Here is a 27,613-nt window from a genome sequence, read left to right on the forward strand (position 1 = left end):
CGATCATTGGCGTCAAAACCACTTTATTGTTACAATTCATGAGGGGCCTTTGCCAGCCCACCTTGGGCAGTGGCCAACAATGTAAGCTCTTGTTTCAAATCCTGCTTCCCCTGGGCTGCTTTGCTCTTACAGGCTGTGTTAAGAAACTGCTGGTTTTCTCTGGTCCACAGACTCTTGTTTGTTTGTCTTTAAGGAGCTCTCTTTACATCCAGTACTGTGTTGGAGCTGGTATTGTTATGTAGGTTAAAATTAGCAGCACAGATAGAAATTCCAGGTCGTTAACATTCTGTCCAGAGACCAAAGGTCCCTTAGACTAGTGTTGAGTGACTCATGAAAAGGAAGTGAAATTTCAGTGTGTGATTCTCAAAGACATTGGTTCCATCCAAAATTAGACAGTCACCAACAAGTCACCAACAAGCCTGCATGCCTGATGTATGCACACCTTATTGGCACAGAGAAAATGCCAGCACAAAAATTTTCTTGTCCCCTTGCATGTCAGATTTTGTTTTGAAAGCTCAGCTGAAGGGTGGTGCTCCTAAAGGATCCTCATATGTGGTTCCTCATAAAGGATCTCCGCCCAGTCCTGAAGTAGGATTCGATTTGCTCCAGGGATCGGCCTTTGGTCTCTGGGACACAGCAACCTGTGAAGATGAGGTTCCCTGCGCAGATGACCGCAAAGAACAGGAACGGGACTTCAAGGCCGAAGTCTTGCTGGAAAATAGGACAAATGCCCGCGTGACTTGGGAGCCGAGAGCCATTGAAAGAGTGGGTTAGCAAAATACTGGGGAAAATGAAGGGAAGCAGTAAGTCGACACCTTCCCTCTGTGTCCTCAGACATCATACATGGAGAGGAACATAATGCACAGTGAACCTGTGGAACTCATTGCTAGGGGATGTTGTGTAGGGTGAAAGTACAACTGGGTTCAAAAAAGAATGAGAGAAGTTCACGGAGGATAGGTCCATCAGTGGCTATTAGCCAAAATGGTCTGGGAAGCACCTCATGCTCCGGGTGTTCCTAAACCTCTCCCTGCCACAAGCTGGGACTAGACAGCAGGGGATAGATCACTCAGAATTCCCCGGTTCTGTTCACTCCCTCTGAAGCATCTGGCACCAGCCACTGTCAGAAGACAGGATACTAGGCAAGATGGACTATTGGTCTGACCCAGTATGGCTGTTCTTATAGACCTAAGGATAGTCTTGGGGTTAAGGCACGGGCGTGGGGATGTTGGGGCAGGAGATATGGGGCTGGTTCACAGCTCATCCACTAAATTGGTGTGTGGGCCTGCACAGGTCACCTAATCTCTCTGCATCCAAGTTTCCCCCTCTAATGTGGAGACAGTGAGGCTTGTTTCATTAATATGCTTAGTGTGCCTTGGATGGAAGGGGCTAATGGGAGGCAGTGTGGTCCAGTGGATAAATCACCAGGCAGGGAGTCAAAACAGCTGGGTTGTATTCCCAGCTCTGAAGCGTGACCCTGAGCTTCCACTTGCTGCTTCTCCATCTGTAAAATGGAGACAGTGACACTGACTTTCCTTTGCAAGACATTTGGAGACCTCCTGGTGGAAAGTCATATGTGGGCCAACTAAGTGTTCATGTGTCTGCATGAAGTTCTGGAGGAAGCTCGTAATGCCAACCCCAGGTATGATATTTTGGGGCCTGAATCAAGAGATTTAAAAAAATAACAATGATTTTCAGGTTCTTTCTATTGCCTTCTGGTGTCTGGGCCTCAAAGTCGCACTCGGGTCATGGTTTCAAGCTTTTGCACTGCAATCATGAGGGCTAGAAATATACTTTAAAAAACAAAAGAAAGCTGAGAGTCTCAGGTCATCACCTGACTCCAGGAGCTGGGGCTTTAAGCAAAACACCAAATATCGCAAGATTTGCGATAAAATGGTGTGAGCGGGCAGAGCTACCAATGCCTGGATAAAATAGGTCTCATCTTTGTGCTACAGCTCTCCTGACTGTGCTGCCTTCCAAGAGCGGTGTCCCTTGTCCGCGTCACTGACAGGATTGGCTGTCTCTGCCATATTGCTCCCATGGGGTGGCAGCCTTGGAGGGCCTAGCACCAGTTAGAAAAATGATAATAAATAAATAAATAAAGAGCCAACCCCCGAAGGCCTCCCTCAGGTCAACCTCCGCGTGCCGCCATGAGCTGTACCCACCACGACCAGCAGGAAGAATCTAGTCAGCGCAAAGGCCGTGAGCCAGCTCACGAGGACACAGAGGCCTGACGCCACCCCACGGGCCTTCAGAGGGAGGATCTCTGACATCAGCAACCAGGTGATGGGACCCCAGCCCATGGCATAACCTGGTGGGAGAAAAGGGAGAGATCAGGGGAAAAGCAGAGGACCATAGTGGGTAGGGAGTGGAAAAGTTCCCTGCCAATCCCTGACCCATGACTGCTCCTATTTCCGTTTCAACCAGCACTCTACCAAGACTAGCTGGTCTTCAAAGAGAGGGATCCATCTTCACATCCAGCCCTTGCTGATTACAGCCCCCTAAGTGGTGGTGATATTCATGTGACAAATACATTCACTGTGCCTCTGATCCCCTTCTCTGCCTATGCCGTTGGTTCCAACACCCCAGACCTCTGAGGGTCTCCACATAAACACTGTTTTTCCCGAGAAACATTTCATTCCTGCCCCAGTCCCTGCCCCTGCGTGGAACCTCCCCAGCTCATATCACACCGGCCCAGGATGGTTAGTCCCGGACGGGGGACACCTCTGCAGCTGGAATATGGATTGTAGCTTCTGTTCATACCCATTATAAAGAGCATGGTAGCCACCAGAGGGATGAGGGTGATGTAGCTGGAGGGCTCTGCAGTGAGGCTTTCTGGATTCACTAGGGTCCCATTAATGACGGCCATGGTAGAGTTGTGAGAAGGCAGCGACGTGTAGTGGATGTAGAGCCCCAGGATCAGGTTTGAGGCAAACATGATCCCAGCTGTTAACAGAGAGCGAGAATAAAGAAACAAAAAGGTGAAATGAAGAGGTGAGGCCCAGTTTTCTCCCCGTGGAGCTCCAGCGAGTTCCATGGAGTTATGCCTCCTGGTTTACACAGGCCTGAGATCGGGAGTCAGACCCATTGGTGAGCTGTGTTGTCCCCCTCTGCTCCAAAGGAAACGAGCCACTGGAGCACCCCACGGTTGTACCATCGCATGAATTAGCATTCGCCCAGCACCCCGGGAGATAAAACTCTCTGGAATTTGGGGCTAGACATACCTGATACGAAGAGAAGAATTTTCCTCCCAGCTTTGTCCATAGAGACGGCGGCGATGAGCACAGACGCCAAGCGAACTCCCCCTACTATAGCTGCATCGTACTCCGGCTTCTACAGTAAAAACAAACAAATAATCAAATAGTAGGAAAGCGAGAAGCAAGATCTGAGGCAGTACAGGTTCCTGCTTGCATCACCTTCAGTCGTAGCCATGGAACTTAGCTACTGTTACTTCTGTGAAAGCCACAGAAGAATGGTCCCTTTAGTTAGATCTAATAAACCAGGCTGCCAACTGCCTGGGGTAAAGTACGACTGGTATGTGTGTCTGTGTCCCACTGTCGCCCACCAATGGCTGGCACATCAGATCTGCTGGAGTATGGGGCTGTCACCCATATCCTCCTAGGAATTTTGCCATTAGCTCCAATGCTAGAAGCCTGGGACTTTGAAGCTGAAGGTCCCAAGTTCTGTCCCCCATGTTCTGTGAGTGAATTTCCACTGGCAATCGTGGAGTCCACCGTTTATGGCCATGGCTTTGGGACAGCAGGGGGCCAGACATGGCCAGAGACAACTCCCCCTTGGAAGCCTGGGGTCTCCCTCTCTCCCTGACTGCAGTGCACAGAGAGGAGGCTCCGCTTGGTGTATGTTTGCTCTACAGGGATAATAGGTTTTTTGCCTTTAACTCAAGAAAGGTTTGCTCTTCCCCAACCCAGTACATGCGGGGAGCAAAGAGGAGAGAGGTGGAAGGCCTGGCAGGAGGAGTGAAGAGGGCCTCCGCGATGGGCAGGGTGGTGTGAGTCAGAGAGCCGCGTCCTGTCCAACCCAGCATTGGACAGAGCAGCAAAGGGGAATCTCTCTTCAGCCCTGCCCATGAGTTGGGTTTGATGCAGGCACCCGGCAATTGCCACGGACATTTTCCTGGGCAGAATGCACCTGACTGGAACTGAGACATCAGCACTAATGCCATTAAAATGTTCTGTAGCAGACTGAGGTGGCTGAACGGGGAAGCCGTCCTGCCCCCAAGGTAGGGCACAGCTTTGGGGAGCATTGGCCAATACCCCAGTACAAATACTTTGTGTTGACTAGAACCCACATGCCCCTCACCGCCTGGTCCATCCTGTGCCATTGGGGATGACCTGTGGAGCCTCTCCAGGCTCAGAATGACTGGAGGGTAGGGACAGAAGATGACACATGCTGGGCCTACAGTTTGCAAAGTGACTAGTGATTCTGAGCATCTCAATTTATTGGTGCCCTACCTGAGACTCCTTAGAGGGGCCTGGTTTTCCGGGGGCGGGTGCCTTCTGTACAACCAGCCCCCTTTAAGCTGTCTCAGGTTGAGCCTCCAGAATCACTAGTCACTTGAATATCTAGGCCATGGAGCAAAGAGCCATAGGATGGATCAGAGCAGCTCTGAAGAGCGGGGCTATCGGGTTCAGTCTCCTGCAGTGGGGCCACTGCCCGACGCTTTAGCTGAAAGTCAAAACGCTGTCTGGATTCTCATATGATTGACCGGAGGTGGAAGATCAGGTCCCTTGTGGGACTTACCAGTATCACAGCTGTGCTCTGAAATATCGACTGCAAATACACCAGGATGGGGGTGACGCCTGAGAGCTGCTGCAGGAACCTCATTAGCACCGCGATCAGGATTGGCTTGTAAATGAATGGGTCCTTGATCTCCGCGCAGGAAATCCGTCTGCTCTAGACACACAGACAGAGCGCGGAAAGGTAAACACGCGTTTGCACTCATGGGGCCAGATCTGGCATGTAAAGATCAGAGCAGGTGAATGGTGAGAAATCCCGGGTCGTTTTCATCCCTCGGTCTCCAAGCTCTGCTCGGTGGGGAAGTCTAGACACACAGACAGAGAAGTCTAGACACACAGACAGAGAGCGGAAAGGTAAACATGCGTTTTGCACTCATGGGGCCAGATCTGGCACGTAAAGAACAGAGCAGGTGAATGGTGAGAAATCCTGGGTTGTTTTCATCCCTCGGTCTCCAAGCTCTGCTCAGTGGTGGGGAAGTCTCATTACGCTGTTAGAGAGGGGAAGGTGATGTGCCCAAGGTCACACAGCAAGTGTGTGGCAGGGCTGGAAACAGAACCCAATTGTCCTGAGGCCCCATACTTTGGGCCACTCTGCTTCTCCCAGTCAGGCACACAGGGTAATGCTTACAGTCCATGGGAGCTGGAGGGGGGGAAAGGAGGCTGTGTTTCTAATGTTTTTTTGTATGAATTCCCAGCATGCCCCAGTGCAGTGGCCCCATCCCACCGCACCTGTTGCCTCACGCTTTCTTTGATTTGCTCAAATTCCCGGCGGAAATCCGTGTTCTGTCCCCGGAGCCAGCGCAGCACCCCGACCGCCTCGTCGTTCTTCCCCTTCGAGATGAGGAAACGGGGCGAGTTGGGCATGAAGCAGAGCAGGATGATCATAGTGAGAACCGGCACCTCCCCAGCCACGGCCAGCCAGCGCCAGGAGAGCTTCAGGCCTGCAGGAAGCAGCGGCAGGATGTTAAAGGCAGGGCTGCCCAGAAAATGATCTCCCCACCCCTTCCCTCCCCCCAAAAGTTTTGATTCAAATAAAAAAATGGGTTTCATTAAAAAAATCATTTTTTGTGTGTTTTCGTCAAAAAAACTAAACGTTTTCAGCTATTGAAATTTTTTTTGTTTTTCAACAAAAGCATCAAAATTTGGGACACAATGGCCATTTTTCATGAAAAATCCTGTTTGGAAAAGCCATTTTCCATTAGAAAAAGTGTTTCAATGGAAAAGTTTCAACCCACTCTAGCTAGACGGCAGCTGGCTAGACCTTCCTTTCTCTGCAGGACCCCATCCCAGCCCTCCCAACAGACCAGGGGCCCATTGAATGTGGTGTCCTGCCTCCAGCAGCTGGCAGCACTCAATAGAAATGGAGAAGAGTTCCTCCATGGCCAGCTGTTCTGGGCTGCACACAGTGGTGGAAATAACCTTTCTTCATTCTTGATGACGCTGGGACTGAGGTGCCCAGTCATTGTAGTACCAACTTAATTGCCGCAAATCTACCCACACTGGGCATGTGGTCATTATCTGTACCCATCTGACCGCTGCGGTTTTCCCAGGTCTCTTCTGTAGAGTGAAGAGTCAAGACTCAACAGTCTCCTGCCAAGATACTACTGCAATGCACGCTCATCCCTTGTGGTGACCTTAGCTGGGTGGTCATCCTAGCTCCTCCTGGAGTTTCCACTAGGTTCTGCCTCTTTTCATTCACATATTCATGATTTGCCCAGTGACCCCTCAAAATACGAAAGGAAAACAGTCTCTGTGGTGTGTACTTGCCCAGTGCATACAGGATGAGGGAGCCAAGGACAGCCATGATCTGAGGGCAGGCGCCCAAAGCTCCTCTGACCCCAGGGTGAGAGATCTCGGAAATATAGACCTAGAAGAGAGTAACACTGTGGTTACAGGGCAGGAAGGGGTGTGTGTCACTTCCCAAACTCTGCAGCGTGCCTGCTAGGGGCGTCCTGGGAAAAGCCAGTGGGAAACCAGGAGCACTGTTCTAAATGAAAAAAGAAAAGGAGGACTTGTGGCACCTTAGAGACTAACAAATTTGTTAGTCTCTAAGGTGCCACAAGTCCTCCTTTTCTTTTTGCGGATACAGACTAACATGGCTGCTACTCTGAAACCTGTTCTAAATGAGTCGTCTCTGTTGTCAGGGCAAGAAACGGAGCAAGGCCACAGCCTGGTTATTTTCAGTCTTGCCCAATTTCTGTCTTCCCTATTTTGAGCCACCCTGGGCTGATATTACTGTCAATGCATCCTGCATGTAGGAGGAAGTAACTGTGGTGAGGACGGCAGCACAGGGCAAAGACCAGCTCTTCACTTCTTCCTGTGGGCGTGGGTATCTAGTGGTGCAGAAAGGTGCCGACTGACAGCTTTTAGGGCCTTAGTTCTCTCCTTAGCCAGAGCACAGAAACTGCCCCCCTCCCTGCCTCCCTGCGCCTCCCCCAGAGCTGGAGGAACCAACTGGGCAAGTCATAGAATCATAGAATATCAGGGTTGGAAGGGACCTCAGGAGGTCATCTAGTCCAACCCCCTGCTCAAAGCAGGACCAATCCCCAATTAAATCATCCCAGCCAGGGCTTTGTCAAGCCTGACCTTAAAAACTTCTAAGGAAGGAGATTCTACCACCTCCCTAGGTAACACATTCCAGTGTTTCACCACCCTCCTAGTGGAAACGTTTTTCCTAATATCCAACCAAAACCTCCCCCACTGCAACTTGAGACCATCACTCCTTGTCCTGTCCTCTTCTACCACTGAGAATAGTCTAGATCCAACCTCTTTGGAACCACCCCTCAGGTAGTTGAAAGCAGCTATCAAATCCCCCCTCATTCTTCTCTTCTGCAGACTAAACAATCCCAGTTCCCTCAGCCTCTCCTCATAAGTTATGTGTTCCAGATCCCTAATCATTTTTGTTGCCCTTCGCTGGACTCTCTCCAATTTATCCACATCCTTCTTGTAGTGTGGGGCCCAAAACTGGACACAGTACTCCAGATGAGGCCTCACCAATGTCGAATAGAGGGGATCGATCACGTCCCTCGATCTGCTCACTATGCCCCTACTTATACATCCCAAAATGCCATTGGCCTTCTTGGCAACAAGGGCACACTGCTGACTCATATCCAGCTTCTCATCCGCTGTCACCCCTAGGTCCTTTTCCGCAGAACTGCTGCCTAGCCATTCGGCCCCTAGTCTGTAGCTGTGCGTTGGGTTCTTCCGTCCTAAGTGCAGGACCCTGCACTTATCCTTATTGAACCTCATCAGATTTCTTTTGGCCCAATCCTCCAATTTGTCTAGGTCCCTCTGTATCCTAGCTCAGTGGTCAGGCCCATTCAACGCTTGACTTCTCTGCAGCGATTGCCAGGAGGGGCATCCCTGGGAGAAGCACCCAACTCATTGCACACAGGCTGCCCAATCGCCACTGAGTAACAGGGCACTGCGGGTTCGGTGCCCGGCAAGGGAAGTCACCTGTGTCCCAATACCAGCCCCGAGCTGGCACCTGACCCTGCTGTGACGTTCAAGGCCGTCAATTACTATAGCAGCAGTAGGGCCTGGTTATTGCACCCCAAGTCCCAAGGCCTGGCTGGGGTAACCTCGACAGCGGATTAAATGTGGAGCCCCGTCTCCAGCCCGTGGACGAACTTGCTACCTCGGCTAATGCCCCAGGGAGGGAGGAGCGGAGGGGGAGAGGCAATGAGCCGTTGCCCTGTTAACTCATTGACGCTTCGTTACCGGTATGGATGCCGCCGTCACGCCGCCTGCGTAGCCCGTCAGCAGCCGCCCCAGCAGCAGCATCCAGACTCCCTGGGCACTGCCCATGAAGGCGTATCCGACAGCAGAAGGGACGGCTGAGAACATGATGCTCAGCTTCCGACCCAGGCGGTCATTCAGGAGCATGGCGCTGAGGCCTCCGGCGGCAGCTCCCAGCGTGAACACGGACTGCAAAAGGAGGGTGCGTGGGAGGTACATGGCGGCTCTGTGCCCTCCCACGGCAAGTCGGGGGGGGGACGGCCTGGCCCGAGTGACCGGAATGGCAAAACTCCCGTGGATTCCCAGCAGCCTGGCTCTGAGTCACTGTCAGATTTGCAAACCTCTCTCTGGTGGAGCTGCTGTCTCCTACCAACCCTCGTTCGGGCCTTCCTGTGTATCCTGGCCAGAGCCCTGGAAGTTTCCTCCCACCTTGACCGCCATTCCATTCCTTCCCCCGTCAGAGCCCCGCCATCACCAGCCACCTGGTGGCACCCTGGAGCGACATACGCACATTTTGCCCTTTCACAGTCACCTGGGAAAAGCGCCTGGTGACTGTGGGGCGGTCTCACTTTTTGGGGGGGCCCAACTTGAGATCCCTAAAAAGGGAGCCTGATTTCCAGAGAGTGCTGAGCACCCACCCTCTGAAAAACAGGCCCTTCAAGGAGTCTCGGGTTGGGACCGACTAGTCCCGTGTGGAAATGCAGGGCTCTTTAACCCAGCATCTCCCAGCACGGGATCGGCATAAATCGCCTCTCGCAGCTTGGCTGCCATGTGTGTGCTGTTCCCCTCAGCGGGGTGACTCGCCACTTCTTACCCCAAACCAGGATTCCTCCACCCGGGTGATTTTCAAGGCGGGGATGTTGGATGTTTCCAAGGCAGGGATCACAGGGGACGTGTAAACCAGCGCGTACCCAAAATTGAAGTTCCCCAGGACGGCAGCGAAAGCTGCTAGAAAGAGCCGCTTGTTTTGAAGGGTTCTGTGGGAGAAAGACAGGACAAGAGATGGAGCAGGGAAGAGAGGACAGGGTGTTTGGGGGCGGGGGTGGTTGTGGGTGTATTAAGCTAACATTGCTCTCGACAGAATAAAGAATGAGATCAAACCCTATTTATCCCAAAGGATTTTCCTCATTAGGCTCCCAGGCACTTCTATTGCCCCACCCCCAACCCCTGCTTTACCTTTGGGCCCCTCTTTTCCAGCCCTCCTTGATTTTGTTGGTTACAGATTCTGGAGCATGTGGGTGGAATGGGCTTGTCAACGGCCTTTTTGCTGTGTGGAGCCCTGAGCGGCGCCTGGGGATGGGGGCGCGTTATACACAACATTATTATTAATGCATAACTGTAGTCCCTTCTACATAATGGACCCATGTGTAAGCGTCCCCCCTTTAAGCTGTCCCGTTGTGAGTGGGAGACCGGGACCTTGTGGGTTATAAGGGTGGGGAGGGGGGCAGCTGGAGACTTCAGGCAGGTTGGGCTGTGAAATATGAGCCCTTCCAAAGTCAGTGAGGTCTTCAAACCTGATTTTCAGGTTCCAGGAACCCTAAGGTACCCGAGGCTGAAGAATGCAGAAGTGGTGGTGGGGCTGCCTCCATGTGGTGCACTGCAGTTCCTCCGCTCCCTTTAGCCCTTGGCAGCTGGGGAGAGGGCTGTCTGGGGGCAGTTTACCTTTTGAAAGCTGGTAAATCCTTGTTTAGTATTAGTTCCAGTGCCCAGGCGCACCCTGGGTAGGGGCCGTGCAGTCACAGAACACAAAGCTGTCACTCTCCCAGAGCGGGACCCAAACCAGCGTCCCACCCCAGGCCAAAGCACACATCTGCCCAGCTTAGGGTGCGTCGACCCAGCAAACCCTCCCCGTGGGCTGGTGCTGGGGAGCTACAACTCGCAGTGTAATCATTCAGGCTCGGAGAGCCTCCCCCCCACGGGGGGGTTTCAGAGCCAGGGTGTGAGCCCAGCAAGCCGGAGTCAGTGGACCCAGGTGCTGAGCCTTGCTGCTGTGGGTCTATTGGTACTGTGTAGACGTGCCCAGAGATGCTTATCTGGCCCCCATTACTGTCGTGTGTGAGCGCCTCACAGTCCTTAGTGTCGGCATCTTCACAGCCCCCCTCACCCGCCCCGGGAAGCAGGGCAGGGCTTTCATCCCTGTTGTGCTGACGGGCAGCTGAGGCAGAGAGAGGCGAAGTGACCTGCCCAAAGTCACACAGGATGTCTGTGGCATAGCAGGGACTTGAACCCAGGTCCTAGGCTACATCCCTAACCACTGGACAATCCTTCCTCTCCCTATAGCCCTACCCCCTCTACACACACACAAGCCCACGCACCCCCAGTGTGCTCAGCATTGAGCCCCACCAGCCCGGCAAAGCCAGCAGTCCTGGTGTCTGGCTCATCTGAGCAAGAGCCAGCCGCGGAACAGAGCTCTGGGCGCTGACTGCTAGGCTCTGACCTCCCTGTGGGCACAGGGCCTGTCGCAGTGGGGCCAGACAGAGGGGTGTCCCGGCCATTCAGGGTCATCTAGCTGTGCATGTTGGTAGCCCAGGACAGCGTGTGAGCGCCTTGCAGTTCATCTCGCCCCCCCGCAGCATTCCCAGCATAGCCTTGTCGATACCAGGGGAGCGGTGCCAGTTTGAACCAGCTGCACCTGTTACACTCAGTCATTGCTTCTGGTCTTAAACTAAACAGCGAGCTGTGTGTGGCAGGGCCTGGTTCTCAGTGTGTGCGTACAGCGCCTGGCACAGCAGGGCTCCGGGTCCCGCCCGGGGCTCCGGGTGCCACCTGAATACCGATGACTCAATAATGGTCCTGGACAGTGAGGAATAGATGAGGCCTTTCTTCCAACCCCACTGAAATGGGCACAGGCGGGGAGAGGAGCAGCCCCAGTACAGGTGTGTCACTCCTACATGCTCCTCTCGGAGAGCAATGGCCACAGCCGGGCTCCCATCAGCCAGACCCCTGCCCCCAGGCAAAGAGCGCAGCCGGGCGAGCCCAGCTCCTACCTGATGTATTCCCGGTCCAGCTGGTGGGCATCCCTCTGAGGGAAGGTCTGATACGCTGAGCTGGGCGCTCCCAGGAGCGGTTTCTGGATGCTGGCGTCCATGGGGGCGACTGTCCTCGTCTCTCCAGTGGATGGGCAGCACGGGCTGCAGGAGACACTGTCCCCAGGGGGTGTGATGCCTCTGCAGCTTTCTGGGCTGCTGCTAGCTTGGGATTGTCTCAAAGGGACAAGCAGGAACAAAGTCGAATGAAAGCGAAAGAGAGCGAGAGATGCGAGGAGGCAGCTCAAAGCCTTGCTTAACCGGTGCAATCTGTGCCTGTGGGTGAGCGGCTGAGCGCCCCAGAAGAGGAAGCTGGCTGGGGCCAGGAAATGTGAAAAAGTGACAGGGAAATAATCATCCCCCTCGCCCCACCCCCACTGCCACCCCATCCCACCCTGTCCTCCACCCTTTCCTCCTTCAGTCACCCACTCTTCCTCCTCGCTCACTCCTGAGCTCACATGCCTCATCATCTGGCCCTGTCTCTTCCCCGCACCCTTCTTGTGTGAGAGACAGAGAGAAGGGGAGGGCAACTCCCCTGGGCAGCACGTGGCCAGGGACAGCTGGCATGCCCCATGTGGCATAGCAAGGGGAGGGTGGCATGTTCCATACTGATGTGGCAAAGGGAGCCTGGCATGCCCCCTACTTGGGGAAAGCATCTCCACCAGGGCACTTGGTGCCTCTGTCAGGGTGTGGCTGGTGCAGCCACATGGCTCGGGGGGAGCTCTGGTCACAAGCACAAACTGAAAGACTGAGATCGATGACCGATACAGCGAAACAGGACCGATGAGCCGGGCGGGACCTGTTCCTACAGCCGAGGGGGTAACGCTGTGCGGGCCCCTTGGCCCTGGTGGCTGGTGTCAGGGCTGAGAGGAGAGCGGGTAGCTACGTGTGTGCTTAGTGTGATCAGGATCTCACTGGAGCCCTTCACTCCACAGAAAAGCCCTTTCCCATCCCACTGCTTCATTACCCTGTGTCCTGGCCAGGCAGGGAGCACGGGGCTGAGACTCGCTAGCACTGAGGATCTCTAACATCTCCCTGCCCGGGCCCTCTGCTCGCACGCATTGGAGCACAGCAATCCTGCACCATCAGGGGCATGCAGGGTCGAGGGCAAACCTCGTCCCCCAGGAACCAGTCCCTCCAGCCTTCTGGAAGACTCATTCCTGCAAACGGCAGTTAGGCAGGTAGCCAGGCACGACTGGAGGATCAGTAGCAAAGGGCCCAAACCACAACTTGCAACCAGCCATCCCAGACCTTGGGGAAGTTTGGCTCCGGAGCCAGACACTGCAGCTGGTTTCTAGGTCTATGGTGGGTCTAACAGCACCCCAGCTCCAGCCTCCCCAGGTTTTGGGGATTGGGGTTACGGGTCTGTGATGGTGGGATGAACTTGCAGAAACGTGCCAGAGTGGCTCTTCTGGTGGGGAACCAGATCTGAAATCATGGAGGGAGGATCTGGCTTACACCAGGGCCAATGATAAGCTTTGGCATTGAGGGACTCAGCCTGTGACAAGAGGCTATCTGGGCAGGGGCAACCCAGGGGAGCAGAGTTGGGCTTGGCAGATTTCCATGTTTACTTTTTAATAATTTGAACAGCTAAAATCTGTGGTTCCTTGTAACTGTATTTTTAATATTTATCTATTTAAATATTCACAGTTGTGGGCAATTATGGGGGAGCATCAGGCAGTTGAGGGGGGGTGTCATACAATAATTATTGAATGACAGTAGAGGTTGAGATTCAAAAGTGAAAGCTTAAGAGCTGGTAAATCACCAGTAGTCACCATCACATATCCGAACAGACACAGTAAAGGTCCTTAAATCAAACGCCAGGTTCTCAAGCAGATCTGTCTCATTTTGGTTAGCTGCAAATGTCGAGAGTTCTCCATGGAAATATTTCTTTCTGGTGGTTCATGTGTGTAGGGTGAAATCAACATTTCCCGAATCCTCCCAAGCCCAAGGATAGTACAGTGAGGCCTGGGATGGAGGGCCCCCTTTGGACTCCTCTCAATGCCATTCCCACAGCAGTCGGAGGAGTCACTGTGGGGGTGGCTCTCTGCCCCAGGAGACTGTCTGAGCTGGTTTCTCTTGTGCACACACACAGCCCTGACTGCATCAGGTTTGTGTAAGCAGATTTTATTTGGAGTCAGAGTCATGCTGGGACATTACCTTTGACTCAGGCATCAGATTTCCCTGAAGGAAGAGAGCTCCGAGCGCGAGGGGCGTTTGGAACCCGAGGCCATAGTTCAGCTCATCTGAAAATTGCCCAAGCCAGGGCATGACCCTGTCCGCGTGGACCCTCAGCAGCACTTGCCCAGCTAGGAGGAAGAGTCTGGCAAAGCCACATTCTCAGCAGTTCTGACCACATGGCTTTGAAACCCCACTGGGGACTCTCTGCTCTGATGTAACGTTCTCAGGCTGGGTTCTGCTCTGCATTGCCCTGGATTGACACTGAAAGCAGAAGCTGGTCCTTGACAGACACGGATGGGTAGGTGCCAATTAACTCCTCTCTGCGATCAGGACCACTGGTCGTTTATCCGGCTCTGCTATAAAGCTGAAGGGCCTTTTCCTCGGGTCGGTTAACCATATGCAAAGGCAATAAACTCCTAGAGAGAGGCAAGCAGCAGCCAGATTCACCACGTGAAATTAAAAAACCTGCTTTGACGGTGAATACTCTTTTGCGTCTGATGCATCTGAACTCGCCACAACTTGGGAAACCTTCTGCCTGAACTCTGGACCACCCCAGGGAGAAAAGGCAGCGTTTCAAAGGGTGTAGCTACATTGCCATCTGGTGGCGACAGGTGGGAACTGCACTTGGTTCTCAGTACCATCTGCCAGGCTGGCACTGTGTTAGAATTGGATCCATCCAGGGGCGAAAGTCAGTTAGAGGACTTACCGGTATGCCGGGGTCCTGAGCAGCGGGCATGGCCTCAACCAGAAGAGGCAGGGCCTTAAATCCCCGGGCCCTTTAAATCTTGATTCAAAGGGCCAGGGCTCCAGCTGCGGTAGTGGGGGCTGGGAGCCCGGGGCCCTTTAAATCACGCCCGAGCTACCAGCTGCAGAGGCGGCTGGGAGCCCTGGTGCTTGGGGGCGATTTAAAGGGCCCAGGGCTGCAGCGGAGCCCCGGGCCCTTTAAATCACTGAGGAGCCCTGGGGGCTCCCGGCTGCCACCGCTACCCCAGGGCTCTGGGCTCTGGCAGAGCTTTAAAGGGCCTGGGGCTCCACTGTGGTAGCAGCTGCCGGAGCCCTGTGCCCTTTAAATCTCCGCCTGAGCCCTGCTACCGCCCTGGCCCTTTAAATGATGGGTGGAGCCAGGGGTGGCTGGAGCTCCAGGGCTCTTTAAATCCCGCCAGAGCACCCCGCACCCCTACCCCAGGGCTCGGGCAGCAGGGCTCAGGCAGGGATTTAAAGGGCTTGGGGCTCCAGCCGCCGCTACCACCCCGGCCCTTTAAATCCCCTCCGGAGTCCCGCTGCTGCTACCCCAGGGCTCGGGCAGCAGGGCTCAGGCTGGGATTTAAAGGGCCCGGGGGGGGGGGTGTTAGCAGTGGCTGGAGCTCGGGGGCCCTTTAAATCCCCACTGCAGCTCCGCCGCCGCTACGCCAGGGCTTTAAATTGCCCTCTCTGAAAGCCAGTCCTGGTACAGCGCACCGGCTCTTACCGGTACGCCGTACCAGGGCATACCGGCTTACTTTCACCTCTGGATCTATCCCAGGAGAAGGGAACTGGCACTGGCCAAAGGGAATGTGTTGAAGCAAAGCCCAAGTGTAGCAGTGGGGTTAGCAGCTATCAGCAGCGATTTGAACTTTTAGGTCGCCAAGAGGAGGCGAAAGCAAAGCCCCTGTTTCAAACATCCCAGTGGCCCGTGAGCTACACAGGGGAACATTGGGCCCTGGAACTTCATGGGAATCTGGCTGTGAATTCTGAAGTTAGGTCCATTTTAAATGATGATGCCTGGTTTGTGCCATTCAGGTATTGGCCTGAGCAGATGTCATGCTGGCTGCAAAACAAAGGTCTGTGAGGGTCTGTACCTGCAGAGACAGAAGCAGAATCCCCGCCAGATTGTGAAAAGCAGAGGGAAGCTGGGCTGTTCATGTGGGGGAAAATAGTTCCATTTAAGCAGGCAAAATCACTGCTCTTCATCCTTGGGAGATCAGGGGTTTCCTCAGCCCACTGGCCCATTAGCACTCAGTGAGCCCTAGTCCTGCTGTGCTCCTAATGCCCTGCCAGCAAAGCCCTGGCAACAAAACCTCCAAATCTTTATGCCGGGCCACAGAGTCATCCATTCCCAGGGCGCTGTACAAGTGCTGTGCTGCGGTGGGTAAGTTGCTATAGCTGATGGGGTTGAGTTGGGAGTGGTGTGATGACTATGTAACCCACACACCTCCTGGGTGTGGTGCTCTGTCCCCTCGAGTGGCACTGAGACTACTTAGAGATTAATGAGTCTGCTACAGCTTTAGCTAAGAGCCATGTGGCTTATAGCTCATGCAGTATGTAACCCACACACCTCCTGGGTGTGGTGCTCTGTCCCATGGAGTGGCACTGAGACTACTTAGAGATTAATGAGTCTGCTACAGCTTTAGCTAAGAGCCATGTGGCTTATAGCTCATGCAGTAGCGACTCATGCATTTAGCTTCAGAGGTCCCAGGTTCAATCCTGCTCACCAACAACTGGGTCGGTGTTGCAACTAAACCCATGGGCCAGACCAGGGGTTCTCAAACTGGGGGTCAGGACCCCTCAGGGGATCACAAGGTTATTACACGGCGGGTTGTGAGCTGTCAGCCTCCACCCCAAACCCCGCATTGCCTCCAGAATTTATAATGGTGCTAAATATATGAAAAAGTGTTTTTAATTCATAAGGTGGGTCGCACTCAGAGGCTTGCTGTGTGAAAGGGGTCACCAGTACAAATGTTTGAGAACCACTGGGCTAGACACTAGCAGAGTGGAGCTGTATTCTCAACTTTGTCACTGATCGTCTTGCGGGGAATCACTTCACCTCTCTGTCCCCTCCCATCTCTTGTCTATTTAGCCTCTACACACTTTGGGACAGGGACTGTCTCTTGCTGTGTGTCTACCTGGCACGATGGGGCCTTGATCTCAACTGGCGTCTCTAAACCCTCTTGTACTACAGACTATAATCTCCTAGGTGAGTTGGATTCCCTAGCCAGGGGCTCCTTCTGTGGTCGTACGTTCCTAGATCAGATTGTATTTGCTGCATGAGTGTGGGAAAGCTATACTTTATCTCTTCACTTCGACCTTTGAATGGTGGAACCGACTCCCACTTGGGGCGAGCTGGCTGTGTGCCGTCTGTGGCTGCCACCGGCCAAGGTGTACAGTGATAGTGTAACTGGTTAGTATCACACCCACTTCGTTCTGCGTGTCTAGGCCAGCCACATATTTGTTCTTGTTTATTTCTGTGCTAAGCTGGGGCAAGGCAGGCGGCAGCCTCTTCGCACGAATGCTGCCTTGCTTGGGTGGGTTAGGGACCCAGGAAATGATCCCTGGCAGTTGATTTTTATAGGTTTTGGAAAACTGTGAATGTAGCGGAAATGAAGTGCTTGTAAATTTGCCCAGTTCTACAGTGCATCCTGCCTCCTCAAACGCCCTTCACAGGGTCAGTCGGAGAAGTTGTTCTCCCCAGCCTCTTTCTGAAAACTGTTGTCTTGACTCTCTGTCATGGACCTCCTGTTGCGTTCTGCCCCAGAGGTGGCTGCATTTCATGCCTGATGTGAGTGATCTGTACTGCAACATCCCTCCATGTTCCTGTTCCAGGACTATGGAACAACCAAGGGGAAGAGTCACCTCCTGAGAAGCCATCCCATGCTGTGTGCTGAGCCTGCTCCCTGCTGGTGTAGCCCACTCTCTGGTGTGTGTTACAGACAGGGGCTGGCAAGCTGGGCTGTCGCCTTGGGTGTCAATTTCCAGGGGGTGATGTCCTATTGTGCCATTTGGGTTTTTTTTTGTTTTTTCTCCTCTCTGATTGGGCACATGTTTTTGATCTGCCAATTAGCTGGCTTCTGCACCTCCCACCCCATGGCTGATTGGCCAGCTGAGTGATATTTTCTTTGTTGATTGCTCCGCCGCTAAAGGGCAAGGACCCAAAAACATTTTCCACCTGGCAAAATGGCCAGGGCCACTCCTGATTACATGTCCCCTGCTGCGTCTGAGCCACAGTGAATACCGAGTGTCCTGCAGCTGCTAGCTTGGGGACTGTGTCCTTCAGTTGGTGCTGTAGCAGCTCATGCTTTAGCTCTGGAGGTCCTGCGTAGGCTTCCCAGTGCTGACCAAGATGGCGATTATTACACTGAGACGGGACGGTGTGTGGCTACCCCCGATGCAGGACAGAGAGCATCAATCAAACTCCTAGTCTTGAACCTCACTTTTGACACTGTGCCTTGATTTAAAACACTCCCAATAACGTGGGAAATCATATGATCCTTTATATACCAACATGCAGCCTGCACCGTGCTTTGAGCTATCGATAGAGGGGGCTGCCAGCTATTATATCACTTATTACAGGCTTCTCTAACCAAATGGACTCTGTCTGCCGTACGCAGACCCTCTCAGAACATCGTTGGAGAGCCCATTGCTGGATAGCACCAGCTTCCTGCTTGGGATCAGAGACCAGCTCTGTGCTGTGCTGTGACATACCATCTCCTACAAAGATCTTGGGGATGTGGCAGGAATCCAAAACCTTGATGTGACGGGTCAAATGTTTGTACCCGGAGGCCCAGGGCGTGCATGCAGAATATCCGAACTGTGTGCTGGGATCTGGCACCCGCGCATGCCCATGGAAACCATCACCCATTTTGCACGCCCCTTTAAGCACACAAATGCAGGAGGTGCAGGACTGTGCTTTAAAAAATGTAGCTCTGTATGTCTCAGTGAGAACCCGCTGAGTACTTTGTATGTTGTTACCCAGGGTGTATGTATGGTGCCAGGGGTCCTGTTGGCACAGATGAGGCTGAGGACACATACTGACTATCTGTTATAGGCGAGGCCAATAAATTACACGCTTATATCAACACTGCAGAAATACTTCACTGAAGGGTTGGAACAGGGGACTGAGTTATATTCCCAGCTGTGCCATGGGTGACCTCGGGCAAATTGCCTCTCCGCTCCATGCCTCAGTTTCCCTATCTGTAAAATGTGGCTAATGAAATTGCTTTGTCCACCTGCTTGGGTTGGGAGGTGTCATTTATTACTGCATGTAAAGCACTTTGTCAGCCTCGGATGAAAGGCAAATATTCATATATTTTTCCCGTTGAAAGAGGCTCTTAAATATTCTGGGGATAGAATGTCCATAGCCCGGGGGTTCTCTATGCAAATCCATGGGTCGATATCAGAAAGGACCCTCGGTGGCAAGAAAACATTTTGGCAGGAAGATATCTTTGATTGGCACTCCTTGAACCCACCAGCCCCCCAGAGAGGGGTTGCCCTCCAAACAACAAAGAGAGGCATGAGATGGGTGTTAGGACCAAGAGGAGACCTTGCCTCCAGGAGGAAAAGGGTTTCAGGTGGCAACACACCTAAGGAAAACTTCACCTGGCTGAGCTTAACTGAGAGGTTGAGGAAGTCTGTCAGATGAGTTGCTGTGTGGGCTGTTGCCCTGGGAGTCAGCCTGCGGTGGAGGAGAATGAGGTAAATATCTATATCTCTTATTTCTCTGCTGGACCCTCTGGTCCTGGATTGAATGTGTTTCCCTCACTGTCTCCAATGAATAGCTGAAGTTTTCCTCTTGGTTGCCCCTGGCTCCACCTCTCCCCAACGTCTCTTTAAAACCAGGGCATTAGGTTTCGTACCTGCTCTAAATGCTGGGGAATGTGAGTTCTGTCTCATTGGTACGTGCCTGTACACTGTGCCGGGGCTATGCATGATGCTTCACAGAGAGATTAAGGAAGCACAGCCTGATTCTCTCATTCAGCAGTAACTCCTCTGAAATCAAAGGTGTAAAACTGGTGTAAGGAAGAGGGGTTTGGCTCAGCAGGCCCGCCGAGGCGTTTGCAGTGTAGGCTGGGTCTGAGAGGAGGTTTGTTTGCCTTATTTATGGGCTTATTGCTATGGTACCTGAGCACCATACAACCACTAGTGTATTTATCCTCCTGGCACCTCTGCTAGCTGAGTATTAGCCCCTGTTTTACAGGTGGGGGAAACTGACGCACAGATAGGCTAAGTGATTTGCCCAAGGTCATGCAGGCAATCAGTGTCAGAGCTGGGAATTTATCCATGTCTAGTGATTTAACTGCAAGGATTATTAGAAAACTAGGTTAATGTCCTCATACAAGGCTGTATTGTGTCAATTCTTTCTTTATTTCCCCACTCCTTCTAAAATAACTGAAATTTTTATAAAATAAGTGTGGGTCCCAGCTGGAGAGTGGATATGATGGAGGAGGGAGGTTCCATGGATTTACAGGCTCAGGTAAGCCATTCCCATGGGCTATCTTGCCTGTTATCAAAAGATGGGTCTGAGCTGTGCATTGTGGTTCTGGATCTGAATGTAGCTGGAAGTGCCTTACTGTAACGGAGCTGGCTGTCTAGTATTTCCATTGGGAACCAAGAATTCACTTTAAACCCTGGCTCCTGGCCCCTGTATCTCTGGGTGGATGCTCCACTCAGCAAGGACTGTGTCTAACTCTCCCCCTTTCCCCGAACTGAGTCATTGCAAACGTGCCTGGCTCCTGCAAAGTTGCAGGCAGAGCTGGTCTGACAACTTTTCCGCCAGCATCCAAGGAGGCTGTTGTTGCAGTTTACCCAGAAGCTGACTGACTGGGGGCTGTGTGGCAGAGTTCACAGTGCACACATTCCCTGAGACACACAAACCCTCGTGAAATGGCTTCTGGCTCCAAATTAGGCCCATTTGTTAGTGAAAATGGCACCATTTTTACTCCCAGTCTAGCTTCTGCAATTCTGAATTTTGGCTTGGTTGGGTGAAGAATAATTCTGGCATCAACACTTGCCCCAGCTCACTTTTGTTTTGTAAACGATGTTGCAGTGTGACACTGTTCCCCGCCCAGGAAATACCCTGGGCTGCACAAATTGGTCCTGCTCTGAGCAGGGGGTTGGACGAGATGACCTCCTGAGGTCCCTTCCAACCCTGATCTTCTATGAAATGTCCCCCAGGGACACTGTGATGGTTTCCTGGGCACAGCAAGAAAAAGGAGAAGTTTCCACGTGCTCCTCAGGGTAAATGAACTTCCTGCCAGGCTGCGACTTTACATAGGCCTCAAATAATCTTTAAAAGCATGTACTGGAGGTTGCAGGGTGCCTGTGTCACAGGAATGGGGCCCGAGGGGCTAGTGTGTTCTTGAGCGGGACTGTGTCAGTGGGCAATGCAGGTGATTCCTTAACAAGGCACGCTGACTCTGTGTAGCCTCCCCTCAGAGATGGGGGATGTTCTTCTGGGCCTGTGGTTGCAGGTCCTGTTTGACTTACGCTGGAAATGAGGGGCTAGCTGCAAACCTGTCTTCACTGAGGAGAGATTAATTTTGCCCTTGAACTTGTTGTGCTAAAGGGAAATTCACCGTCAGGTCCCCAGACTTAGGGACAAATCTTGAAGGAACCCAGTTCTTGGAAGCATCTTGTTCCACTTCCCTGTACAAACAGGGCCTGGTTCCTTCAGATGACTCTACCCCTTCCTCCCACCATGTGATTTTTTTCTTTCCCCCCTGTTGACCTTGTGTAAGCCCTTTCAGGAGGGAGATGAGTAAAAACATCCCACCTGCTCTGTGCATGTGCTACTGGTGGCTGCCCGGTGGTCGAGGCATGGTCCTCAGGCAGTACCCGTGCTCGCTGGCCCTCTCTCTGTTACTGGTTCTAATCTCAGTGTGTTGCCTGGTGGTGGCGGGTGCGGCTGGGGGAGGATGTATGTACTGATTTGATTCCAGCCCTGCATGCTTCAGCTGGGTACCAATGTCCCTCTGGATTCTGAATCTCCCCCACTTCCTGGTTGGGCCTCGGCCATGCAGAAATTCAGTGGAAGGGGAAATGTCTTAGCTGGACAGCCTAGCTCCACCCGGCTCTATGATGCCAAGTTAATGCCACCTTCCCTGGTACCTGAGTAAAATGCAGGAGTGAAAGAGAGCCTCTTGGGGTCCCTAGTGCAACAAAACACTGGGAATGTATGGTAACAGTGGGCAGATTGCCTTTGGCCTCTGGTGATGGAATAAACGGCCTAACGAGTCTTTCTCCATCTCCACTACCTATGATTCCCCCTCTGGGCCTGATTCCATGCCCATTGATTTAATCTGGCCATCAGTGAGCAAATTTCCCAATCCCTGTAAGCCTTGGCAATGGGCCTTGAAAGATCTCACAAACCAGGAAAGACTCAGAAGCCCTCAAGACTTGTAGTCCCCTCTCTGACCCTCGTGCTGTGTTGTCCCCAGAGCCACTGTTCCCTTTGTCTGTGCCATTTGGGGTGAGAGTTGTCTCAGTTTACAGCAACAGGAAAAAGGTCTGGGTATTTGGGAGCCAGCTCCTTATGAATTTCCCCCTTGCTGGCCATGGGGGCCTACTTTCTCTGTCAGCCTTTTCTGTGGTAGATGGAGGTGTGAGGGTTTGTATTTTGGAGCCACAGGCAGTAATACATACTCTAAGATGTTCCTATGGGGGTGATACACCTCTCTTGCCTTTCCACACCTTGGTTCTGCTGCACTGATGGCCAATGTAGCCCTGTCCTCCTCACCGTTGCTGTGTGCTGAGGACCATCTTGTCACCACACCACCACGAGGTCTCCATAAGCCCATCTTCTACCAGTGCTTCTAGCTACGCACTTATATAACTCCCACCGGCATAGTAAGTGAACACCACACAAACTGAGCACCACACATGGTGCAATCACTTGCCATCCTCCCTCCTGTCTCTTGCAGGCTGGGGCCCTCCATGACGGGTGTAGTACCTTGATGCACTTGGATTCAGGTTGTGTCCTGAGTGGAAGGAAAAAAAGGGGTGTGTGGTCTGTGTCCCAGAACCCCAATGCAATTTGGCATGTTCTGTTCTGGAAATATTCTGGCCTACCATAGCATCAGGCTGAGAATCCCCAGCAGAAGGGAGGGTGATCACCAAATATCACCCGGGAATGTTGGAAGCAACAGTACAGCTGGCTGAAATTCTCCGTCTGAGAAGTTCTTCCCACCAAAAACTGGGTTTCATTTAAACCAATTCCCCTCCCCACCCCCAGAAAACGGCAGTGCTGTTAAACTTTGTTTTCATGGGAAACTTTGAAACAAAACTTCTTCCTGACGCGTCATCCCCCTACGCACTCTGTTCTCCTGACTCTTATGCAGACCTCCTGTCTCTCCCAGTCTCCTTGAAGGCTCTGCTTTTAACAGCTTGCAAGTGCTTTGTTTCAGAGTTCCCACCTAAAACCCCCTAGTTTCAAGCTGGTCTCCCCAACCCCCAAAAGGAACTATCCTCTCCATTGTCTGAGTACTGGCCATTGGGGCTGTGTATAGCTATGGATTCTGGGTACCTGCAAAAACTAAGACTGATTTAACTCTTTAGTAACTCATTAGCCAGCAACACTATAACTGCCAAACACACACATGTTATATAAAATTCATTAAATCAATACAGGTAACTTCCATGTTCATTGCACAACACGATCTCTGAGATGCCCAGACAGCCTGGATTTAACGACAGCTGTTGAGCAATCTCTGAATGCTGCTGACACAAGCCGCCTGCTAACACTGGGAATATAAGTTCCAGCCTGCTGGTGTTTTGGGGGCAGAGTTACAAAACGAGTGCACACACATCTTCTGTTCAGGCTCCATGGGAAGGAGGCTGGATGTAGAGTTGGATTTTTGACACCCCGTAAGCTCTGTGAGTTTGGATTCAGGGTTGGGTTTGGGGCCCATCTCTAGTTTCTGCTCTAATCTTGTTTCCTCTTCTTGCATTTTTACTGTTGCATGACCTCATGGTCTCCTTGGTGGGGTAGCACATGCAGGAAAAGTCCCTGGAATGACAACATGGACATGAAAACAGTAAACAGAACATGTACTTAGAGAAGTGTAATCAGGAAAGTAACTCAAATATTTTTCCTGATGTACTGTTTTTTCTCTAAATGGATAACCAATCCTAAATTCTCAGTTATTGAGGGGCAATCTTCTCTCATTGATATATTTTGCTTTCCACCACCAACTCTCTGCATAACTTCTTTTGTGAATAATGTACCCAAATGCATGGATGCTAAATATCTAAACTGTATTCTTAAATTCATTCACCTAAATTTGGGTTATTGCTGATTATGCACTCTATGTATTTTATGACTTTAAAAACCAACTTTGTGGATAATCTAAGCGCTATACCCAGATGTACAGACACCCTTTTCTCAATTTATGTGTTATATAATTTTTTTTCACATTAGCTTTAATAAAATTTTTAAATCTGTAAGAAGGCATGGAGGCAGCTCCTCCTCCTGCTGACTTCAAAACAACTTTGCCTTCCCCACTGGCTGGAAACACCCTCAGTTCCTAGGTAGCTGGGTCCTTCCCCTGCTCTGGAAGAAGCCACACCTCTTAGAGGGTGTCTGGATTGGTAACACATCCAGACCAGCCAGCACACAACTCTGTCACAATATTGTACTGTCTTTACACCAAGCTTCGTATCTGGCAGCTGGGGACCAGGAACAAGAAAAGTTCAGCAAGGTTGCTCAATGACTGGGCATAAACCATCCACACTGGACACTTGGCAGTGACATGTTTGGGTCACTGTGCCATCCTTCTGCTGCAGCCAGGCCTCTCAATGTGACTGATTCTTCAGTCTCTTCACAAATGATAATCAGCAGCCGTGGGAAAGTCAGGAATGCAAGTGGATCAGAGAAGCTCAGTGTGGAATCTGCAGCTGTGTTGGGACCGGCCCCAAGGATGTCTGTGCTCCAAGGTGAAAGTAAGTGGCTTTGCCTTTAGACCTAGCTTGCAAACAGCTGTCCATCCCAGAGAGACGTTTAGCCTGATGTTGATAACATAAACAAATTTGGTTTAAGTCATAGCTCATATTGGAGAAAACCTGTTATTAGTTCATGTTACTTAGGTAGCTAACTAATATAACCAATGTGTCATTGTTTCTTCTACCGCTGTTATTTATATCAAGCCGAAAATGGGCCAAGTCTCTGCCCTGAGGAGTTTTCAGTTGCCATATCAGCCACCAGTTTCTACAGGGTTTCTTAACAATCTTGCCTGTCCCTCATTCAAGATCAAGCATGGCTGATGTATTTTCAGTGTAGGTGGTAAACCTGGGTGCGGAGGGAGAGTGCACGTGTGTGTGTGTGTGTGTGTGTGTGAATGAATGCACACACAGGCTGTTGATTTCCTTCTCCTCCATGAGTAACCTTGTCTCTGGAACTCGCCTCCAAAGTCACTAGATTCTTGCTACTGCCTCTTCGCCCTGTCCCTTCCTTTCCCACCCAGGACTCCCCCCAGTCATGGACGTGTTTAGCTGCCAATAACTTCAGTGTAGAGTATTTGAATGGATTAGGGTTATTCCCCTTGATTTAGGTATGCACTCACGAACCACGGCACACCTCAAATTCGAAAAGCTTTGCAAGCATGAAGGAATCATCCCTGGAGATAGGGAATAACTTGGATCTTGGAATAGATCAAATCCCCTGATTCCCTGTCCTGTCACCAGGCACGCTGGGCTCAGATCTCTGCTCCATTACATAGGTCTTATCCTCGTCTAGCTCCAGTGACTTCAACATAAAGCCAGCTAATGGAGGACAGAGTGGGCCCACTGCCTCTTGCATCCCTCAAGCTCCCATCTGGCTGACGGTATTCTTATTTTTGTTTTGCTTCCAGCTGTAGAAGACCAAGACCTGCCACCTGAGAAGGAGCCATCTGAGAAAAGCTGTTGTCACTGTCTGAACATGCCAGTATCCCTGTGTGAGCCCAGGAACCAAGTGGAGATGGAATCCAGAGAAAGGCAAGTTCCCTCTGCATCCCCCGAGCCTGTTTCTCTGAGGCCAGAAGACTCTGACTTCTTGCCGTCTGTCAGACTTGCAGGCATCTTGTGTCTTGTTTTTATCCTTGTCTCTCTCTTCCTGATTTACGGCAATACTGGCCGAGTGCCATTTAACCACTGCAGGGCCCTCCGCTCCAGTGGAGTTTGTTCACTGGACTATAAACTCAGCCCATTTCGTCTTCTCTTCCCAAACCAGCCAGAAACGACATGGCGTGCCCTCCAGCGCAGTGTGAGTGGCCTGCGTTGGGCTGACCATCCTGAGGGGTTCGGGGTCTCTTTGGTGGCTGTTGGGCTGGGGGATGTGAGGAATACACTCTTTTGTCTCTCAAAATGGACCCTTTCCTTGCTGGCCACAGGACAAGGTCTGCCTCCTTCAGTGAGAGTCCAAATACTAGACTCCAAGAGTACTCAGTTGCCTTGGGGAGGGTACCCAGAGACCAGGACATACCTCTCCATTATCTATGAGAGGGAGAAGTTTGCACCTTATGGCATGACTGTGGTCATACAGCGCTCATTCGATGGAAGCCCCTTTGCCACCGAGACCACCTTTGCCCTCCTGACGAACAGCACGGACCAGGCTGGAGAAAATTCCCTGCACAATTTGACGTTCAGCCTGGCGTCCGACATTTTAAGCAGCATCTCTCGCACGGGAAGGGTACCGGACAAGTTGTGGGCCACAGCGAGGAGCCTACCTGTGCTCGTCATGAGGCCTGAACCGTATCTGGAAGGTGGTTTTATTTGCTGAAGCTAGGTGACCTACTGGGCATGCCTTCAGGAGCTACCGTCGTTGGGCCTGGCTGCCCAAGATATGACACTTTTTTAAAAGGGGCCCTTGTTTAGCTCTCTGAACATGCTTGGTGCTACCATGTGATGATACTACCGTGGGCCTGCCTGTGAAAGGTACAGCATGTCACAGGTTAAAATGGCCTAACAGGCTGTGTGAAGCTTGGCAGAGCAGTGGATACAACTGTTACCTCTTCCTCTCTTGGAATTCAAACTGGACAACCAGTGGTCTTCAGCATTCTTGGTCCCACTCTCCAGAAGCCCCGTTCTCCAGACTTGGCGCAGCTGGTGCTCAGGACTTTGCTCAGGACTCTGCTAGCAAGGTGTCACTTTTATACCAGCTTTCCAGAGGACCACAATGAGGCAGGGAAGTGTCTGTGGGAGTCAGACCTTTGACTGCTCAGTCTGACAAGACTCCGCTCTGCTACCTTTGAAACGCACCAGGAGAACAAGTGATGCTGAAGAACAATGTGGGCCGACTCTGTAGCTGCTGTAAATCTGTCACACGCCATTGAAGTCCACAGATCTACTTCCATTAACGTCAGTTGAGGGGCTGGCCCTGTGACTGTACAGAACTCCTGGGGTTTTTCCACCTCTGGAAGGAGGCGGGACAGAAATCTACAGGATGTGTCTTGCTTGGTGGATAATGCTGCTTTGTGGGGGGAGAAGGGCTGTGATGGGGGACACACAATAAAATTCTTTTTTAAACAATGCCTCCGCTCCTCATCTTGGGGAGCTTTTCTTCTTCCCTTGGACGCTATACAGTTTCAGGGCGATAGGTCTCGCTAAGCATGAGAATGTCTGTTTGATGGCTCAATGGTAAGTGTGTGTGGACTGGAACCAGTGGATGCTGATGACTGGTGAAAGTGGGTGGAGGGGCGGGATTCAGGGCTCCTGGGTTCTGTACCTTTGTTTCCCATCTGCAAAATGGGGGCTCATAATACTTCCTTATCTCCCAGGGTTGTACTGATGCCGTATGATTGGGAAAAAGGGGCCATAGGAGGCTAACAAAACTCTTCCAAACCTTAAGGGTTTGGTTTGAGGTTTGGGCCAGTTATTACTTCATCCAGCCCTGGTCACGCACACCCTGCCTCTTTCCACAGGGAGTTTTCAGGCTGCCGCACTGCCAAAGTTATGGGTGCAGCTTTCTTTGCAAAGGTGATAAGTCGGAACAATCAATCTGTTATGTTATCCTTGTCGTCCAGCTCTCTGCAGCAGTTCTGCAAACTCTTAAGCAATTAATGCTAGGGTCTAGTAGCTGCCAATGAGCCGTTTGCTTTGTCCAATCTTGCCGGCGTTTGGTAATGATTGATTGTGTTCTCTAAGCACCTTTAAATTTCTCCTGCTACAAAAGGAAAGCATGGCTCCTGG

The 27,613-nt window shown here is 51.8% G+C and overlaps 1 protein-coding gene and 1 long non-coding RNA gene across 2 annotated transcripts; one reads left to right on the forward strand and one right to left on the reverse strand.

The window, feature by feature from the left end:
* Positions 1-27: 27 nt before the first annotated feature.
* On the reverse strand, positions 28-11,774 carry SLC2A6 (solute carrier family 2 member 6). Its single transcript, XM_084649774.1, has 10 exons — positions 11,480-11,774; positions 9,307-9,469; positions 8,475-8,681; positions 6,522-6,621; positions 5,484-5,695; positions 4,759-4,911; positions 3,222-3,330; positions 2,761-2,943; positions 2,163-2,308; positions 28-711 (listed from the first exon to the last, which is right to left on the reverse strand). Exons 1-10 carry the CDS (start codon positions 11,578-11,580, stop codon positions 547-549), a joined length of 1,539 nt encoding a protein of 512 aa, XP_084505900.1. The 5' UTR covers positions 11,581-11,774; the 3' UTR covers positions 28-546.
* A 7,285-nt stretch (positions 11,775-19,059) lies between these two features.
* On the forward strand, positions 19,060-26,889 carry LOC311532003. Its single transcript, XR_014714318.1, has 3 exons — positions 19,060-19,147; positions 25,297-25,420; positions 25,816-26,889. It is a non-coding gene; the product is annotated as an uncharacterized lncRNA (long non-coding RNA).
* Positions 26,890-27,613: the final 724 nt, after the last annotated feature.

Source organism: Lepidochelys olivacea, assembly GCF_965140295.1.
Source record: "Lepidochelys olivacea isolate rLepOli2 genome assembly, chromosome: 16".
NCBI classification, from domain to species: Eukaryota; Metazoa; Chordata; order Testudines; family Cheloniidae; genus Lepidochelys; species Lepidochelys olivacea.

Coding starts and splice junctions, on each gene's coding strand:
- SLC2A6 (XM_084649774.1), bottom strand. CDS start 11,580: ATGGACGCCAGCATCCAGAAACCGCTCCTGGGAGCGCCCAGCTCAGCG. Junction 8,682..9,306: donor TGGAGGAATCCTGGTTTGGG/GTAAGAAGTGGC, acceptor CTCCTTTTGCAG/TCCGTGTTCACGCTGGGAGC. Junction 6,622..8,474: donor TGACGGCGGCATCCATACCG/GTAACGAAGCGT, acceptor ACTCTCTTCTAG/GTCTATATTTCCGAGATCTC.